At 39.1% G+C, this 20,555-nt stretch overlaps 1 protein-coding gene across 2 annotated transcripts in view; it reads left to right on the forward strand.

The window, feature by feature from the left end:
• DCDC2 (doublecortin domain containing 2) overlaps positions 1-20,555 on the forward strand; it is a 110,894-nt gene that overhangs the window by 19,669 nt on the left and 70,670 nt on the right. For both annotated transcript variants that reach the window (XM_067537581.1, XM_067537582.1), the window contains exon 3: positions 13,289-13,303. In XM_067537581.1, coding sequence (XP_067393682.1) covers positions 13,289-13,303 — 15 coding nt within the window. The remainder of the gene's footprint in view (positions 1-13,288; positions 13,304-20,555) is intronic.

Here is a 20,555-nt window from a genome sequence, read left to right on the forward strand (position 1 = left end):
TTGGTTTCCTGATCGGCTCTAATAGGCTGTCCATATCTCAGTTTGCATTTTACTTGCACTTTGGGTTGTTTTAGTAATTTCTAGAGTATCTAACATAGACATAGCTATCTAATTCTATGTAATTAAGTTATTTGAGTATAGGAGTCTAAAAATAAAATAAAACAAAAGAATCTGTAAATGTTCATCCAGGGATATGAAGAGCAGCTACAGGGCACAACTGTTTTTAATGCATTAACATTTCATTTCTGAAAATCTGCTTTCAAAGGATTACTGCCAAGAACTTTAGTCTCCTGATTTATTTGTGTTAAAATAACTTTTTGATTAAACAAAGTCCTGTTTTACTTTTTGCTAATACACCACTTCATTGTTATGAAATCAAAAAAAGAAGAAAACATACATTTTCAGAGGAGGAAGAGCATCAAAAATCAATATTTTGTTTTTATTCCCCCTGCTTGCTGTGTATTTTTATTCCCAGCACTCTATGGGAATTTTTGATGTTGGTCCACAAAGATGCTTTTATGGCATTATTTTAAATTGATTTTCATAAATAAAACCTTCCTTATTTGTTTAATTTAAAGAAATCAATACTTGCATAAGGGAAAGGGACAAAATTGGTGAGGAAAGATATTTATGGCCTGGGTCCTGCAAATGTACTCATGTGTAACATTAAGATATGAGTGGTCCCATTGCATTCATGGGAATATTCATGTGAGTGAAATTATACCCATGCAAAAGAGTGTGCAGGATCAGGGCTACCCTTTTCAGTTTTTCAGAGGTTCAGAAAAAAGCAGAGGAAACTGTTTTATATTTTGTTTAATTAATTAATTGTTTATATTACATTAGCCCCTGGATTCCCCATCGAGATCAGGGCTGCATAGTGCTAGATGTTGACCAATGATCTTACCGGTGGCTTTGCAAGAAGCTCATGGCTACCATCAGGGTAACCTTTAGAAAGACAACTGCCACTGTCTTTCCCCTTGTATTGCTGAGGGATGAGGAAATATCTGCCCCCCTCCTCCACTCCACCTCTTCCTAAGCTTTCTTAGAGAGTAGATAGAACTGGTCAGGGCACCTTCAGCACAAAGGCAATATTACAAATGCCATACTGGGTCTGACCAATGGTCTGTCTTAGCCTCCTATCCTGTCTGCTGCAGTGACCAGTACCAGAGTTTCAGGAGAAGTATACAGAACAGGGGAGATGGAGAGCTCCAACCTTGTCTTCTCCTCCTGGCGTCTGGCAGCCAAGGATTTAGGGTAGCCCCCGAGCATGGGGTTGTATCCCTGACCATTTTGGCTAATAGCTAAGGACCTATCCTCCATTAATTTATCTAGTTCTTTTTTGAACCCAGTTATGCTTTTGGCCATCATAAAATCCCATGGCAATGAGTTCCACAGATTAAAGTACTTCCTCTTGTTTGTATTTAACCTGCTGCCTATTAATTTCATTGAGTGATCCCTGGTTTTTGTATTGTGAGAAAGGGAAAATAACACTTCTCTATTCACTTTTTCCACACCATTCATGATTTTATAGACCTCGATCATATCCCCCCCCCTTAGCTGTCTCTTTTCTAAATGGAACAGCCCTAATCTTTTTAGTCTTCCCTCGTTCTTTTGATCAACTTTGTTGCCCTTCTCTGAACCTTTTCCAGTTCCATTATTTTCTTTTTGAGATGGGGCCATGGGAAGTGGACACTGTATTTAAAGTGTGAGTGCACCATGGATTTATATAGTGGCATTATGATATTTTCTGTTTTATTGTTTATCCCTTTCCTAATAGTTCTAACATTCTGTAAGCCTTTTTGACTACTGGTGCATATTGAGTGGAAGTTTTCACAGAACTATCCACGGTGACTCCAAGTTCTCTTTCTTGAGTGGTAACAGCTAATTTAGAACCCATCATTATATATGTGTAGTTGGGATTATTTTTTCTAATGTGCATTACTTTGCACTTATCAGTGTTGAATTTCATCTGCTCTTTTGTTGCCCAGTCACCCAGTTTCGTGAGATCCCCCTATAACACTTTGCAGTCAGCCTTGGACTTATCTATCTTGAATAATTTTGTATCAACTGCAGACTTTTCCACTTCATTGTTCACTCCCTTTTTAAGATCACCAATGAATATGTTGAACAGCACTGGTCCCAGTACAGATCTTTGGGGGACTTTGGTTGACCTCTCTCCATTGTGAAAACTGACCATTTATTCCTATCCTTTGTTTCTTGTCTTTTAACCAGTTACTGATCCATGAGAGCACCTTCCCTCTTATCCCCATGACTGCTTAATTTCCTTAAGAGCCTGTTTTGGAAGATCTTGCCAAAGGCTTTCTGAAAATCCAAGTACACTATACTTACTTGACCACCCCTATCCAATGCTTGTTGACACACTCAATGAATTCTAATAGGTTGGTGAGGCATGACTTCCCTTTACCAACACCGTGTTGACTCTTTCGTAGCAAATCAGGTTTATCTATATGTTTGATAATTTGGTTCTTTGCTGTAGTTTCTACCAGTTTGCCCAGTACTGAAGTTAGGCTCACCAGCCTGTAATTGCCAGGATTGCCTCTGGAACATTTACTGTCTGCTGAGTGTCTAAGTGTGCAACCTTAACTTTCTCAATGTAATATTTTGTGCAGATACAAATACCTATTCTTGATTAGTAGTGGGGAAAGACAAAAGCAAGAAGAGTGTTTTGGCTGATTGCATGTATTATTTGTAGGCAGGTGCATGTTTTCCTCTGCATTAGTTATACTGCCAAATGTTTGATATCTGTTTCTGATCTGTGTAAGAGGACCCCAAGCATTGTTTTTGAAGACGGTTGGCTATCACAGAGCAATTGCTTTAAACTTGTACCTAACTAGAATTCACTCTTGCTGAAGACTGAACGTGATCCAAATGCTGAATCATCTGGTACTGGGTCAGTTACTATTTAGTTATGAAAGTGTCCAAGTTAATCATGCATTGATAAGCCAACGAGATTTTTTCCTGTGCTGGGTATAAGAAGTTGATATAGATCCTAGCTTTTAAAAGAATAATTCATTTAAAATTTTAAACCAACATTAAAAAAAATAAGTGATGCTTAAATTTGAGTAGGAAGCTAAAATAAAAAAGATAGGATATTTTGGAAATAAATATTTCTTCTTTCTAAAAATATTGGTTAGTAGATCCGAGTCCATGCCACAAAAGCACACCATTAAAAAATGCAGTAATTGGCACCACGATTGGCTGTCTAAGCAGAAAGACCAAAGACTGAATGGGCAGGAACCATGAACTACCCCTCTCATCCCAGAGGTGGTACCACCAATTCAGAGGCACACTGGGAGAGCACTACAGGGAATCTTGCACTGCTATTTCTTCTGGTATATCTGTAGATAAACAGATTACTTCAGTTAAAAGGGCCTTCTCTTTAGAACTAAATTCAGTTTTTTTAAAATAGACCAGAAGCATGAAATACTTCCTGTTGTATCCATGCAGTGACAAGGATACCTCTTAAAACTGGTTGAAATTTTCCAAATTTCCAGTGGATGACATTTTTGGTGAAAGTGCCCTGTTATTGTAGCTTGATGTTATTTATGATAGAAGCTCTGTAAATTGTTTGCTTAACAGGCTGCAATTTTAGTGAATTTTTTGGGTGAATTCTAGTAAAAATTCTTGGTCTGTGTATTTTTCACTGTGAATATTTTAAATTCAAATGATATTGATGATTAGCTTTGATTGGATAGATGGTATTGTTTCTGTTATTCAGCAGTTTGAGTAAAACGCTAATAATCTGGTATACCTGATAACATTAAAGATACTGTTACTGTTCATAATAAGCAAGTCACAGTAATTACATTTCACTAATCTCTGTCCATATGTCTGTTGTTCTTATACAGCAGTGAGCATGTGTTACTTAAGGTCTATTCCACTGACTTCAGATCAGGACAGTGGGAGAGATTTTCAAAAGCACATATGGCAACAAAAACACACATTGAAAGTCAATGGGAGTTTGCTGTCTCATTGCCAATTGTGCCTTTGAGAATCTCCCTCTGGCTATCTTATGTATGTGTTTGAGGAGAAGGGAGATAGAGAGACAAATGAAAACTGGGAAGAAGAAAGAAAAGAGTTTATGATGGGTAAAATCTACAGTATTCCTCCTTTTTACATTTAAATGATTAATTTAGCTTGTGGATTGTAATTTCACACCTTCCTCTCCCTTCCCCTTCCCAGATTTCAGAGATGTACTTGCCCAATCTTTGATCCAGTGACATTTGAGTGATGTCAAAGACATCTTCACAAGTCATCCTCTTCTATTGTGTACTGCTTGCGCAGAAGGAGGTTTGAAGCCATTTTTCTGTCTCGTCTCTCCTCAACCTCCGCATCCTGTGCTGGGCACTGCCCCTGCTTTGTTCTGTGAACACTAGCAGTTACTGTAAATGGAAAGCCATTAGATTTCAAGTTGTTGTAACACCTACACAATGTGCCAAGATTTTCAGTCTCTTTTACTGTGCTGGAAGTTCACTTTAAGAAGAGTGGCAGAGGGGCGCAATGTAGGAACTGAAAGTTGATGATGAGAGAGGGAAGGAATGTAGAGGTCGAAGAAAGAGAGAAAGCAAGGCATAGAGGGCAGCAAGAAAACACATGGAGCTAGATGGGGGTGAGTGGTTTTTATGTGGGTCAGGATTCCTATTCAGACACAAACTGCTATCTCCCTCCTCCTCCTTCCCCACCATTTTCTCATTTATCCCGATAGATAAATGACATCCTTAAGCAGAGAGGAAGCTAACAAGTACATTGTGGTAGCTCCTCGATGCTTAAGGATGAAGCTAGCTTCCTGTCAAAAACCTAATTTTCAACACCTCTTAATTTCCCCAATAACAAGGAAAACTCTTCGAATTGTCACATGCCACAACTCATCCCAGGGTAGAATTTTCCTGGGAAGCTTAGGGGGAAAAGTCTGAAGAACAGTTTTATGACATCAGATTCTCAACTATGCCTGATAACAGCTAGACACAGTAGTGGGGGAGAAGGAGAACATAAAGGAGCCTGTTGCAGCTCCCTGATCTTGGGCAAATGGTATGCCAGCCTCTTGGCTGCTCTAAATTATACTGGCAGGCCCCTCAGCAGCCTTTATTCCAACAAAGAAAAAATATATCTTTATTCCTGTTACTGCAGTACCGATGGGGAAAATACAGTGTAATATAGTGTAAAAATATTTTACCCTGACTCAAGCTACAACTCTGATGCAACATATTTCCCAGGTCTCTTTCTGTCCTCTAGTTCTTTTGACAGCAGAATTCATGTTGAAGGAATAAGTTCCTTTTGTAGTGTGGATGGTCTACAGTACGCATACATTTCAAATGATGTGTTTAGTTATCTAATAAATATCTGGAGGGAATGTGGACATAATTACCATTTGATTATTATAAATAAAGCCTAATTGTTTGTAAAATGCATGGAACATAATTTTTCCAAGTACAATGTAGGTTATAGACATATTTATATTTCTGTAGGCACACTGTCATTTAGACGGTCTCTCCATTCAGTTGCAGAGATGGATTTTAGTTGTCATTGGGTCTGCTTTGTGGTTAAACTGCTCAAGGGCAATCTGGGCTTGCTTATTTAAGAACATAAGAAGGGCCATGCTGGGTCAGACCAATGGTTCTTCTAGCCCTGTGTCGTGTCTTCCGACAATGGCTGGTGCCAGATGCTTCAGAAGGGAATGAACGGAACAAGGCAGTTATCAAGTGATCCATCCCCTGTCATCCCATCCCAGTTTCTGGTAGTCAGAGGCTTAGGGACACCAAGAGCATAGAGTTGCATACCTGACCATCTTGGCTAATAGCCATTGATGGACCTATTCTCCTGAAACTTATCTAATTCTTTGAACCCAGTTGTACTTTTGGCCTTCACAACATCCACAGGCAACGAATTCCACAGGCTGACTGTGTGTTGTGTGAAGAAGTGCTTCCTAATGTTTAAGCCTGATGCCTATTAATTTCATTTGGAGACCTCTGGTTCTTGTGTTATGTGAAGGGATAAATAACATTTCTCTGTTCACTTTCTCCACACTGTTCATGATTTATAGACTTCTACCATGTTCCCCCTTAGTCATCTCTCCTGATATGGAAGCTGTCCCATACCCCTAATTGTTTTTGTTGCCCTTCTCTGTACCTTGTTCAATTATAATATATCCTTTCTGAGATGGGGCGACCAGAACTGCCTGGAGTATTTGCAACTCCCATAGGTGATGGTTTCTTTTAAACTTTATTTGATTCTGAGTAATACACTGAATTGAAAAAAGAAAAGATATTTCATGGAGGACAGGGATTTGAACATACTGAAGTAAGCATCATGTTACTGTGAAAAACAGAGAGTTATAAGCCCTTATTTGAATGGGAGAATACTAAAGCCCCAGTCTGCCACTACTGAGAAGTGCAAATGAAGGATTATAGCGTTCATATGGCATGACATCTATTCTCTGGAGTTTTGATTCTGTATTAGGGCCCATTGCTGATCAAATTGTTATATTTGTCCTTAAATGCTAATAGACAGATTTTTCCTGAGTAGCAACAACCTTCCATTGTTTTATCCACTGATCAGTTTATGGCATAGATTTCTGGAACAAAGTGACCACATGGGAAGCTGTGAGACTGTTTATTATCATTATTATTTGTATTATATTAGCATCTTTTTAATTTTTGTTTGTATTTTTAAAAGGTATTTACAGGTGCATAAGAAAATTGCAGTCAATATATATATTGGTGCATAGAGAGAGAGATGCACACAAACTCCTACTGTAGGGATTGTGTATGGTGTAGGCAGATGTGTGGTTAGTACTAGGGGAAGAATCTTTCTGTCCCGCTATTATTATGTGGGTGGATGAATGGGCAGGGTCATGTCCTGTCTGGGTGAGGTAATGTAGTTTTAACTCTGGGCTGTTAATCATTTGTCTTTGTCTCTTATAACTGTATTTTGTTTATAGGTAGAGTACTGGCTGGAGCCCAATGATCTTCAAATAGTCCCTTGGACTACCAGATTCTCTCTGTGATTCGTTTCATCCCTTTAACGTCTTCTATTTCATAGATTCATAGATTTTAAGGCCAGAAAGGATCATCATGATCAAGTAGTCTGATCTCCTTGCACATTGCAGACCACAGAACCTTACCCACCATTCCTGTAATAGGCCCATAACCTCAGGCTGAGTTACTGAAATCCTCAAATCTTGATTTAAAGACTTGTAGTTACAGAGAATCCACCATTTACTCTAGTTCAAACCAACAAATGACCTGTGCCCCATGCTGCACTGCTCAGTTATAGGTTCTCATTTTGTCAGCCATAATATAATGATGCATTTTTTTTCAATAGCTTTTAATATTTTGAACAAGTATCGCTCTTTGTTGTTATGAATATTTGGAGGCGTGTCCATTAGGATATAATAGTTTCAGGCTTTGACTGAAAGGTATGTCAAAGGATTTCTGTGAGCTTTCATGTGTGTAACCAGAATGCGTGGGTCTGTGGGCAGGTCCAGAAGATGTGTATGTGTGTGTATGGTGGCCCATATGCCCACATATTCTCCAGCAGAGGTTAGTAATTGCTAGAGTGTAGAAGAAGCATTGATATCTTTCCATTGGAATTCTCTCCAAAGCACAGTGAGGAGGTATGTATATAGGTATTTTAGAGGATATTTGTCATTCTCTTGATATCCTGGAATTTTGCTTCCCTTTTTTTCATGTATATGTTGTGACTTAATTATTTCAGCATCACAAAGGGCTACATAAAGTTTGGCAATTACTTCTCTGGATCTACCTGTCCGAGCCTTTTCAATGCCTCTTTCAGAATAGACACTGGTGATGGTACAGTATGTCCTCCTGGTCTGCACGGATCTGTAGGTAGCGTTGTACTGGATGAATTTGTAATAATCTGATTTTGGGAACTGATACTGGGAGCTCAATTTCTCATATGATTTAATTTCTTAATGCTGAGCAGACTTTTTGTTCTGACATTATTGCATGTCTTCTCATGTAAATCTATATGAAAAATACTTGTCATACATTCCAGTATTCATGCTTTCTGTGCTTATTGGAAATGTTGTATTTAGGGTTCTTCAAGTGCTTGGTCATGTCCATTCCTATGTAGGTGTGTCTGCCAGCTGTGTTTGGGGCAAGCAAAGTTTTTCCCTCAGTGGTATCCGTCGGGTCAACTCAGGTGCTCCCTGGAGACATGCCCTCATAGCACTGGACATAGGGCCCTGCCACCCCCTCAGTTCCTTCTTACTCCCCTGTGACGGTTGCTGGAACTGCTTCTTGTCCTTGCATTTTTCCACAAGTACCTCTCTCAACGGACCGTGTTGATTATCTGTAAATAGTTCTTATTTTAGAGTTTCAGTAGAGGACCTTGCTTAGCAGGGTTAGCCCTTCCCTGGCACCGGAGTATGCCTCAGTCCCTGGGGTTCAAGCCATGTATGTTGTGCCATAAGCCAGTGGCGGTTAGTGACCCACATTCGAGAGCTGACCTGACGGATACCACTGAGGGAAAAACTTTCCAGCGACAGTACTCAAGGTGCGCACACACCTGCGTTGTAATGGACATGAGCAAAACATGTTGAAGAACCACAGTTCCAGAAGTTTAGTAACTGTTTTTTACCTGACAAATAGTTCCTACATAACCACTGAGAAAAAGTTGCTGTTATTCAGACACTGTGAGTGGACTGTTGATCTGGTTCTTTGATTTTAAGTCCTTGACCACTGAGAATTAATTCCCATTTCCTCTGTAGAGGAGAAAATATTGAGAGGGACTTCTGAAAGCAGCTGAGAAATGGTTGAAATATCTCTCAGAATGCAGCTGAAGATGGGATGGCTTTGCCAGGTCATACTAATCCTCACGGAAGCAAGATTTTCCTGATTTTCAGAAATAAGCAATCACAGCTTGTGCTATAAAAATAACATACACAAAGTATCTCTGTATGCTTGGAAGCAATTTAAATGTATGCGTGATGTCCATTTATACTGCCATGCAAATATGCCAGACAAAGACTCTTTAAGAATTCTTATTGCTTCACATCTTAAAATCTTGATTTCTTTCACAGTTTTCTTCAGGGACTGAGTATAGAATTCCTCATTTTCTGAAGCTGGATATAATTAACTATATTAAAAATGTTGCTGTTTGTATAACACACACAACGAAATTGACAAAATATAGGATACCCATGCTGAAATTCTGATTTAGCTTTTTACCCAGGATTGTGTAAAGCTTGCAAATGAAACATTTGATATGTGTCTTAAACCCCTGGAGCAGCATCTTTAAAAGTTAAATTTTGTATGGCATTGTTTGGTAGTTAGTATCCTGGTAACGTAATTAGCACAACAAGCTATGCAAACATAGTTACTCTTCTGAGTGTTCATAATCAAACTAACACTGGTAGGAATCAGTATGGAATTGACCAGATGGTATCTTTTGGTTTATACATACTGCTAATTGGGATTATATATTTTGGAAAGCTAATCATTCTGCAGCCATGTGCATTAACAGTGTATATAGAAGAGATTATCTTCATTTTTATAAGTCCATGTACTTTTGTAATGAGCTTACTTACAGACCGGTCCAAACCCCTCTGAAATCAACAGAGAGACTCCCATTGATTTAAATGGGCTTTGGATCAACCCCATGGAGATTTTAGGTTTCATATTGGGTTTAACATGAGGGTAACTAATCAGTCTCTTCCAGGTAATTAACATGGCTGATTTTTTTCAAGTAAGGTGACTATGCTTTCTATTTTTTGGGTCTAATCCTGAAGTCTTTAATGAGGTACAACTGCAGTTGTTGCATGTAAGTATAAATAGTGGCTTTTTCTGTAAGTAGTATTGCCTTCCTCAAGTGTTCAGAAATCACGAATCAAGCCCACAAAAAACTAATGACATTGGATCAAAAATCATGAGATTTTAAAAAATAATACATTGGGGCTTTTAAAATTTGCTTTCTAGTTTTTAAATCTTTATAGTTCACATCTTTAAGCTTTTCTTGCAGCCTTGGGGGGCAAAGACCTTTCTTTTATCTCAAATAAAGCTCAAACCTGAGGACATCACATGTGAAAAGAGTGAGACAGCAAATACTCTGTGTAGAAGGCACCCCCACTCTGTCCATTCATTTTGAATGAGGAGAAAAATCTGAGTGATGTTGCTGAATCCCTTCTGCCCCTTCCTCATAACAAACTCTGGCTGTGTATTTAGTTTCTGATGAGGGTTCACCAGATGATTATCTAGATTATTACTTAAGCACCACAGTAAACTTGATGCTGGACAGGACAGAGACACAAAATTAGATTCTCAGCTGATGTAAATCAGTATAACTGTATTGAAGCCAATTAAGCTACCCTGGTTTATACCAGCTGAAGATTTGGCCTGTAATCTCTTGCTTTGAGGAGTTTACAGTGATACATGTTAGTGTAATAGAATTTTCTCTCCAGAACTTGCATATATGGGGCCAGATACACTCACACAGGCACAGAGGGTGCAAACTACAATGCCATTCTACTGACATAGGCAGCTGCAGTGGAGGAAGATTTACTCTGGAGGGGAGCAGGAGGCATGGGAGCCTTCTTTATGGTTTCCAGTGGAAGAGGGTAGCTTTAAATATTTTGGGGGGTTCTCTAGGATCCTTGCTGTCAGAGGCTGCCTGGAAGATTTGCTGAATCAGCAAATGCATTTTGGTCAGGCACTGCCTTGTTCCTGCTCAGCTGTGCTCAATATGGATTGTCCTGGTTGAGGGAGAGAAGACTGTGTATAAGCTGCCAAATGCCAGACTATCCATGGAAGCTGGGAGAACCTGGTGTGTTAATATGGTCCATGGATGTTAAGTGTGTCATCTCCGGTACAGTAGTGCCCAAACTTTTCCTGTCTTGTGACCCCCATTACCAGTAATAGAATCTGTCCATGCACCCTTCCATTGCTCCACAGTTGGCTGAGGAGAGGCATGTGGGCTAAAGGTGGAGCTTGGGGCAGAACTGGAGATGGTGGAGGAGCTGGGCCTAGAGTTAGAGCTGGCCTGGGGGCGGAAAGGGAATGAGGGCAGAGCTGAGCTGGGGCCGGAGGCAGAGCAGGGCTGGATGATGCTCCCTCCCTGCCCCCCATGGGGGCTGATCTGGGCCCCGCTCCGTGCCCTCCCTAAATGTTTCTCCATGCCCCCTTAGGGTGTGCACCCCACGGTTCGGGGATCACTGCTCTAGTAGTACTTTATTTCCATGCCAGTAGAGGTAGGCATCTAGCGCAAGATAAAGAAATTGTGACCAGGTTCACTGCTACATTGTGGTTGCTTTGCACCTTCCAGTGATCTAATGCAGTCATAAATCTAGTTTAACTATTGGTCACTGCTTTTGGTCAGTGGAATGATACAAAACGTTTAGAACATGCTGATGAATCTGGTCCTATATCTTTAAGAAGTATACATAAAGAGTACCAGTAATAAAAATCTAATATTTATGTACTGGATAAAATTGTTTCATGTGCTATGATTGCTTTAAAAAAATAAAGGTGACATTTATCTTTTTTCTTTGCTTTGGACCATTAAACCTTGAACCTACTTTTCATTTGCATCACGAGCTTTGAACATCCAGGATGATGTATATTAATGGGGTTTCGGTTCTTTTGACCCCAGCTCTACCCTTAGGGAATGCAAATATTTGTTCTCAATTTCCCTGGGGTTTACAAACAGGCCATTGTAACAAACTGGCCAAGACATGGCTCATTTCATGAACTGATAAGTTTGGTATGTAACACTGTGTTGAAATCTTTCACATTTCAAAAGATTTATCCATATAGGAACATAATGTGACAGATACTAATTTTGCCTTAGACATATCATAATACTTATTGCAGTAACAGAAGGCCAGATCCTTCACTGATATAAATTGGAAAAGCTCTAATGAAGCTACACTAATTTACATGAGTTGAGAATCTGGCCCAAAGAGTAACTTTTTGCTGCTAACCAGAATGGCTTTATACATACATGTGGGAAGGCTTGAAGCTGTTCAGGTTAGCCCCTTTGATAGGGTGTTTGTTTCAGACAGGACAAAGCGGCAGATCAGTTTAGTCAAGTCACATTTTAACTAGAGATTAAATGAATTCCATCAGTATAGCAATCTTTGCAGGTGCTGCCAGACTTCCATTCTTTGGCACGGATTTCAAATTGCAGATGTGCAGTCATGTTTGATGCTTGCTGGGAGGAAAAAGCAAGCTAAGAAACGTGCTTTCATTCTATTTTTAACTCCCCTCAAGACGAAAGTCACCTAGATTTTAGTCTGTCATTCTTCCCAATGTACCAAATACGCAATTCTGCCCGCCCCTCCCTGCAATCTACTTCTTCTCATGTCTGATTAAATATTGGACTGTGCCATCTCAGAATACAATAATAATAGTATGGAATCAGCTATGTAATTTTCAAGCATTAAGGGCTTAATTCTGCCAAGTGTTGAGTACCTCCTGCAAAATCCTGTGTATGCTCAGCCCTGTAGCAGTTTAAGTACTTTGCTACACTGGGGCTTAAGTTTCTTATTTGTAACTAGACTGTCCTCTCTTTGTGTGGGTAAGGGGAGAGGAGAAGGTGGAAAGCAAAGTCATATGATATAACACTCATAGATTCTAAAACTATAAATATGGTAATCAACAAACAAGCTTGCATGTTAATTATCACAAATAGGAAAGAGAAATATACCATTTGCTACATCTTTGGTTTTATGACTCTGGCTGTGACACACTTGTAGCAAGCATAGTTTGGATCCGAGTGTATACAGGGTCTTTTGTTGATTAAAATGTCACTCTTAAGGACTTTTTTCTTTACCCTTTAATGGTTAACACACTAATGAAAGTCTTTGTATGTCTCTGAGAGTCCCAAGCTAATATAGCCTATGCCCCTGCAGCATGGCTGAATGTCTTCATACTAGTAACTCTACTCAATTGTGATTTCAGCTTGTGGCACTGAAGTGCATACTGTTTGGGTTGCTTTCATGATGTCTTGCTATCGCAGGCTTTGCTTTCACAAGTGGTGCTCAAGCCAGTGCTGTCAATCTTTCATTTTCATGAGCACTACATTAATCATTATCTAGTTCTAATGCCAACTTTAAACTAATGCTTCAGTTCCTCGCTTTTAAGAGCACAAGATCAATCTTTTAAAATTTAAAAAACCAAATCAAAGTGTTTTTATGCTGAATTTTTGTCTCATACATAGAAACTTGTTTAGGTTAATTCTAGATCATTTGATAGTGTATTTGAGTTAATTATTTGGGTGCTAAACGTGGTTTTGTTTTGTTTTTTGCCAACAGTTATCAGTGGAAGATGTAAGTACATGTATTAGATAGCAGAGTGTATATGTGTTGTGTATTTCTGCCAAATTTTGTGAACATTTAACAAATACCTGCAAGATCTATACTATAAGAAGAAATGATGTATATAACTTTGTTATAGAATGACAATAATTTTTACTTATGCTTCTATTAGAAGTTTAATGCACATGCTGGTTGGGATTTTCAAAGGGACTTAGGCACCCTACTCCCCTGAAATTCAATGGGATTTGGGCACTTGACTCATAGAAGTCTCAGCCTCAGTACTCTAGATTTTACTGAGAGACAATCATGCTACAAAAAGCGAGGATGAAAGTTTGGCTCAAAAACACGTTAGGGGCCCCAGAATGAGTCTTCAGTGAATGCTTGAATTTCAGAAGCCATGGTCACCTCAGGTGTGATCTCATCAGATTTCAGAAGCTAAGCAAAGTTGGGTTTAGTTAGTATTTGGATGGGAGACCTCCAAGGAAATTCCAGGGTGCTATAGGAAGTTATTTTGCTGATTTTAATAGGTGGTTCTCTTCTCACTGAGTCAATAACGAACAAATATGGCATTGGAGGGAACAGCAATGTTGGAGATGCCATCTTTTTAGATGAAATATAACAGAGACATCCATGATGGTTGTAGGCGTTAGAGATACCACGTTGTATTTCACAAGACTCCTGGTGTTGGCTCCTATTGACTGACAAATTCCAATTTAAGCAATTACATATGTAGCCTAGCTAAAACTACCCTGAAGTTTAAAGTGGCTACAGTGCTTTTCACTTCCTTTCCTAAAATTGTACAGTCCTGCTGTGTGCTATCATGTAACACTACAAACAGGGACCCTACACAAATAAGAAATTATTACCCAGGAAATTTTACCAAATGGTTGGTAGGTGGAAACTGCCTTGAAATGGCCCATTTGAAAGAAATCGGGGGAGCTTGGACATGAAAGCATAAGAGTGCCAGATGCTCATGGAAGTCAATAAAACTATGCTGATTAAAGTGAAATTAAAATAAATTAGAGGATTTAAGATTTAGTGGTGCTGGCTTCCTAATGTAAGTGCAAATATTTTCTCAAGACTTCACCTAGGTTAATATGTAACTTTGTAGCCCTGGAGGGGTCAGACTATTCCAGACACTGCCATTGTGGTCTCTCCTACAAAGGAAATATGAACACATCAATGTATGCCTTAATTAAACACTAAGCCCAATCTTCATCCGGTGTAAATTGGCATAGCTCCATTAACTTCAGTGGAAGTACATTGTGTTACATCAGTTGAGCTCCTGGCCTCTTATTTATGTGTTCTGTGTATTTAAAATACATTGTTCTCTTAGAAAATACAGCTCTTTTCATACCTAGCGATGGCTTAGCATTGGCTAGCCAGCGTTGATCTAATCAGTGCAAACTGGTAATTGACTATGCTGTACTGGAAATATGAAACAAAAAAGCAATCTGTAAATGAGAAAAATGTGGCTATGAGGCTTTAAATGTTGGTAGTGCTATATACATTGTGCTATGTGTAAAATGGTAGCACTGTAGTGAGCTTGCTTGTGTGACTACATGCTTATTGACTTTAAAACCTATGGTGTTGTGCAAAACTCAGGTGCAGAACTGCATAGTATTTCAGTGAGGGTTTCTTTTAGCTGTTTATTTTCTTTCCTCCTATTTTTCTTCTGTACCTCTGCTAAATATACTGGGCCAGATTGTGCCTGGTCTTTGGGCATGTGCACAGTGTGGAGGTTGGTGCAAGGAGTCTTTCCTGCATTTTGCCTCCTGAACCAGGGTCAGGCATAATTGTAGTGGTGTCCTCGGAGGGCTAGCTAACCCAAAGGGGATAGGGGAAGACCAGGGACATGCATGCCCCTTCCAGACCTGCCGGTGCAGCATGACTCTTCACAGAAGGGCAAGGGAGAAATCACCCTAGGAGCAATGCAGGAGGTCTGTTCCCATTGTACAGTAGGGAATGTGAAAGGGATTCCCTATAGACCAATGCATCCTTGCTCTCACCCTCAAAATGGTCCAGTGCTTGTTAGACATAATCTGGGCCACTGTGTGCAGTATTATCTATTATTAAAGCTTCTACTATATGTACCAAGGCAAATATTTATGTTCTGTTTGAGTGGTTAATATTGCTCTGGGAATCTTAACATTTTCTGCTTCCTGGTTTTTTGTGTGGACTTAAACTGGCAACCTTAATGTTGTGCTGATGTAGCTTTTTTGCCTTTAATATAAGGCACATAACAAACATGCAGAACTGTGTAGGTTTTTATGTTGTTCTTCTTTGTGCCATGTTTGGAGTGAAAAAGAAAAATATAATGGCTCTGCCCAAACTGTTCCCATCTTGCATTCCCTAATGATTTGCTCATTTAAAAACAGGGCTGTCTTGTTTTCTAGATATATCAGAGAAAGCTGCTGGGAATATAAATGGCTCTTTGTTTAGAGAGTAACCCAAAAAACAGACTTTGTAGGCTGAAGCCATAGTGTGTAATATTGGCAGAAATACAAACCTTTCAATAATAAACGAGCCCTTAACAGCTGTCACATTGCATGTTTCCTCAAGGGCCTACTGCAACAACATTGTGGCCTACTGAGAAACTTGGCTAGAAATTAATGGTTTCATCAGCTTGCAGAAACAACTACAGTAATTAATTGGACACACCTGGGAATAACCTAAATGACTTGTTCTTTATGATTAGAGAGCTCGTCTTTAACTAGCTCTCCAATTTAGTGAGGGTCACTGAAATCTGGGTGCACCAGAGTATATTGAAGAATGTGGTTTTGATAGGTCTCTTAGTGTTTGCGGTATTACTGGATGTTAATGGGCCCAATAATGTAGTTCTTGCCTGCAGAAACTTTCATAAAGGTAGACGGGAGGCTGTGAGGGCATATCAGATGCAGGAGTCAGCCCTGATAATGACCAAGTGAACAGCCATTAGGAAAGGTGTGTAGGTGTTTCATGATGGGATGGGTTTTGTGTGATGCGGGGAAACAAGCTGGTGGAAGTGAATACACCTACAATTTTTTGTTTCTTAAAATCTAAATAATAATATATGTTCTTAAATAGTTTCAGCTTTCTTAGCAAGTGGATAGGCTATATCTGTGCTTAGCTTACATCTCATCATAAAAGGTATTAATTGTTAAAAGCATTTACCAATACGTTTTTGAAGCTTTTAAGGTTCAATCTTTAAACTTGATGCATGGAACGTTAGTCATGCAGCTCTCATTAATGGTCAAGGAGTTGTGCTGCTAAATAAAGCCTTGTATATAGCCAGTTAGAACTGTAACCTTGGGGAAACATTTTCATAGTTGGCTTACAAAATTGCACCTGCAAAATGGTTGTGCACTCACACATTTCTCATTTTATGTTCAGAAATAGGGTAAACATATAATTACCCGATCGTTAGAAAGTCAAAAGGCTCGAAGGTGCAATGCCTAGAGCCTTTGAAAAAATGATCTCTAATGTCAATTGAAAGGAAGCAGTGTATAAAGATTTTTTAAAATATACTCACTTCAGAAAATTTGAATACTTTCTGTTCTGTGTTTTGTACTTTTGTATTTTTGAACTTCTAGCTGAGGGTCAAATGGGATTATGGGGTTAATTTCATTAAAAAGAAAGTAGAATCTTTAATATGCATCCATGTTTTGCGATGTAGAGGCAGTGGGCAGCCAATTCGAAAAGTGAATGATTTCATGATACAAGGACAGAGAACTACACATAAGAGAGTCTATTCATGCTGATGTGCCTGGGGTAGCTAGCCACTTCTGGGGAAGCAGTATAGATTAGAGGATAGGGTACTGGACTGGGACTCAGGAGACTTGGATTCTATTCCTGGCTCTGCCACTGGTGTGCTGGAGGATTTTGGGCAAATCACTCTGTGCCTCAGTTTCTTCATCTGTAGAATGGGGATAAAGATACTGGACCTCCTTTGTAAAGTGCTTTGAGAAATACTGATGAGAAACCTTATATAAATTATTATTATTATTTTATTTCATCTGAAATAAAATATTTTGTTGCCTCTCCATCTGCTTCTTCGGATGCTTTTGAAGATTCTTGAAATGCATTTCTTGCTGGCCTTGTATTCAGTGGGGAAAAACTGTTCCAGAATCTAAAAGCAAACATAAACAAGCAGGGCAGGGGTAACCAATTATTTTTTGTCAAGGTCCAAATTTCATGGTCAAGGTATAGTCAAGATCCAGACTCCAGAAGAAAAAAACTAATTAAAAAACCAGTAACAATAATAATAAGTAAATAAGATTTTGGGATCCATTCAAAAGCATCCACATTTGGCTCGTGGTCAGTCTATCGACTTCCCCTGAAGTAAGGTGTTGAAGGGCCATATCACTGGAGAGGGAGGGAAATTCTACCAAAAAAGCCTCCTGGCGTCGAACATCTTTCTTTGCTCACCAGCACCCAGGGATGTTGCTGGTTAGGATAGTTAATAGTGACCTAAGGACCAGGTCTGGAGAATCTGGAGCAAAAGGGTCAAATCAGTCTTTTAGATAGACAAAATAAGTGCTGAAGCCATTCTGCTTTATGCTACAGATTGGACTGACAGCCCCACCATTGATTGGGAGGGGAATAAAGTCAGCATCATCGTTAAAGCTATATCGATTGTTCTTGAATGCAGCCCAAGATCTGGGTCTAAATAGTCAGACTACTAAATATTTAGTGACTACTAAAGTATAATCAATGTCATCCATGGTTTTCAAAATGTTTCCTTGCTTCTAGGCTTTGAAGCTCTTTGCTATACTGGTTACATTGGCAAATGATCCTTTGACACTGACAGCAGGCAGCAGCTACAGGAAGGTCTTCAAAATATTCCCAGTTGGTCTCTCTTTTGCAGTCTAGAGACATGGCAGATTTCCCTCTCCTGCCAAAAGCCTACTAGGATAAAAGACTGATACAGTAACATTGTAAAAAATGAACCTTAAAATGTTTTTCTGTAAAACTGACCCACAAAATTACCAGGATCCTTCATAATTTGTCAGTCTCTACAAAGTTTCTGTGCCCAAAATTGCTAATTACAAACGACCTCAAGCTACAATATAAAAGGCAAATATGTATGTAAAACTGTACTTAGAGCTGGCATTGCAGTAACTGAGCACCAAAAGCAGGAGTCAAAAAGTAGATTTAAAAAAAATGAAAGCAATTTAAAAAAATTAAATCAATTAAAAAGGAAGATTAGATTAGATTTAAAAACAAATTAGAATCTACAGTCACCTATTGTAGTCACTTACATGGTAAAAAAATAGTTTAATACCATATGTTAGAATGGACTAAAATGCTACACATTAAGTATCCATGCAAATATTACAGTAGATTCATGACAGGTCACATTCAGCGTACAATCTATTTTATTAAACAATATGAATAGAACTGAATTAAAGAGATGTTATTGCCAGGGACTGTCAAATGACTATTTGCTTTTTATATTGTAACTCACTTGAAATGTTACCAGGAGTAAATGTTGCTTCTCTTTGATGGTAGTTACTGTGTAAACCATGGGACTTTCTTTAGGGGGTTGCTGCATGCCCCTACCAGCTGAATTCTTTGACATGCATCACTGCCAAAAGGAGGCGGGGGGGGAAGAAATCATCATGCTGGAAAAAAAGATTAAAGATTGGAATTTAGAAAGACACCCTAAATAGGTTTTAAGCAAAAATATATTCAATGACTAAATAAATTTGGAACTTTAGGAACAACAACAAAATAATATTTTTAAAGAACACCACGGTGAAAAGGAAAAACTAAAGTATTCAACCCTTGCTTATGCTCTGTTAAGGGCAGGCATTCCTGCCCACATTCCATTCTTCTGTTGTGTACAGATAAGTTATTTCATGCACATCTGGGGTGAGGGAACACTATTCTAAATGTGCAGTGTTTTGCAATCTGTTAAATTCTATCCCAGCCTCTCCCATTCTCCCACGCCAAAGTAGTATCAATTACTACAAACAGTTTGAGGTTATTTACACTGCTTACTTCTCCAAGGTGTGGACAGATCCCTCTAAGGGATTTCTGGTGCAGCAGTGGTTGTGAGGAGCAGTCAATGTCAGATGGGCTGATGGGAGCAGGAAGGTTATGAAGGAGAGTGGTCATTACACAGATACCCAGTCTGTGGTGCATCCCAATGGTTCTGCAGGTTTGGGAAATGGAGTCATTGAGTCCTCAGAACTCTGCTATGATGAGGCAAATCCTGTCCCCTCCCCCGCCTCCCCCTAGCGTCCCAAGTCTCCTTGCTTTTATATCAAAACATGCAAGTCTAAGTCATGGGCCACCTGAAAATATGTAAAGGTTGAGTGACAGTACTGAACTGTTTGATTAAACACAGTACCAAGCATTTCTGAGTTCTAATCCTAGCTCTACCATTGAGTAATTTGTCTGACAAAGGTTAACTGTGTACATATAACATACAAATATACAAAGTCAGTGAAGCACACATTATATGGATTAAAAACTGGTTAACTGATAGATCTCAAAAACTGATTGTAAATGGGGACTCATCATCCCTAGGGGGTGCTTCTAGTGAGGTTCTTCAGAGGTCTGTTCTTGGTCTGATGCTACTCAAAATCTTTATCAGTGATCTGGAAAAAAATATAAAATCATTGCTGGTAAAGGTTGCAGATGACACAATAATTGGTGGAGTGGTAAGTAATGTTATGGCTGAGTCACTTCTACAGAATTATCTGGGTTGCTTGGTAAAGTGGGCTCACTTGAACAACTTGTGTTTTAGTACAGCCAAATGCAAGGTCATACATCTGGGAACAAAGGATGTAGGTCCCATATAAAGAATGATGGGACTGTATTTTGGAAAGTAGGGACTTGGAAAGCAATTTGCGGGGGTCAGAGTTGATAACCAACTGAACATAAGCTCTGTTGTGATAATTGGGCCTACAAATTTATCCTAATTGTGAGCACAACTGTAAAAGCTGTGAGAGTTTTTATAAACTGTCACAATAACTCACAACAACAAATGTTGATAGGAAAAGGTGCAAAAGCAACACAGACCGAATTAGCCTAAACAAAAAAGCTACAGATATAACTGAAGGACTATGTTAAGAGCATGCCTGGTAAAGAAGAAAAGTGTGGAACCAAAAATCAATGAACCAAAATTGGTGTGTCATAAATTAGGCCTAATTGGTGAACAAAATAGCGAGGAGGTGGGACTTTCCACCCATCACTCCCTTTTGGGATCCTCAAAAAGAGACTTTTGGGGAAAAATATAGATGTATGGGTGGATGTGAAGCAGAGGGGCTACCGTGAC

Source organism: Emydura macquarii, unplaced genomic scaffold (assembly GCF_026122565.2).
Source record: "Emydura macquarii macquarii isolate MOO-44397 ecotype Brisbane River unplaced genomic scaffold, CSIRO-AGI_Emac_v2 contig_431, whole genome shotgun sequence".
NCBI classification, from domain to species: Eukaryota; Metazoa; Chordata; order Testudines; family Chelidae; genus Emydura; species Emydura macquarii.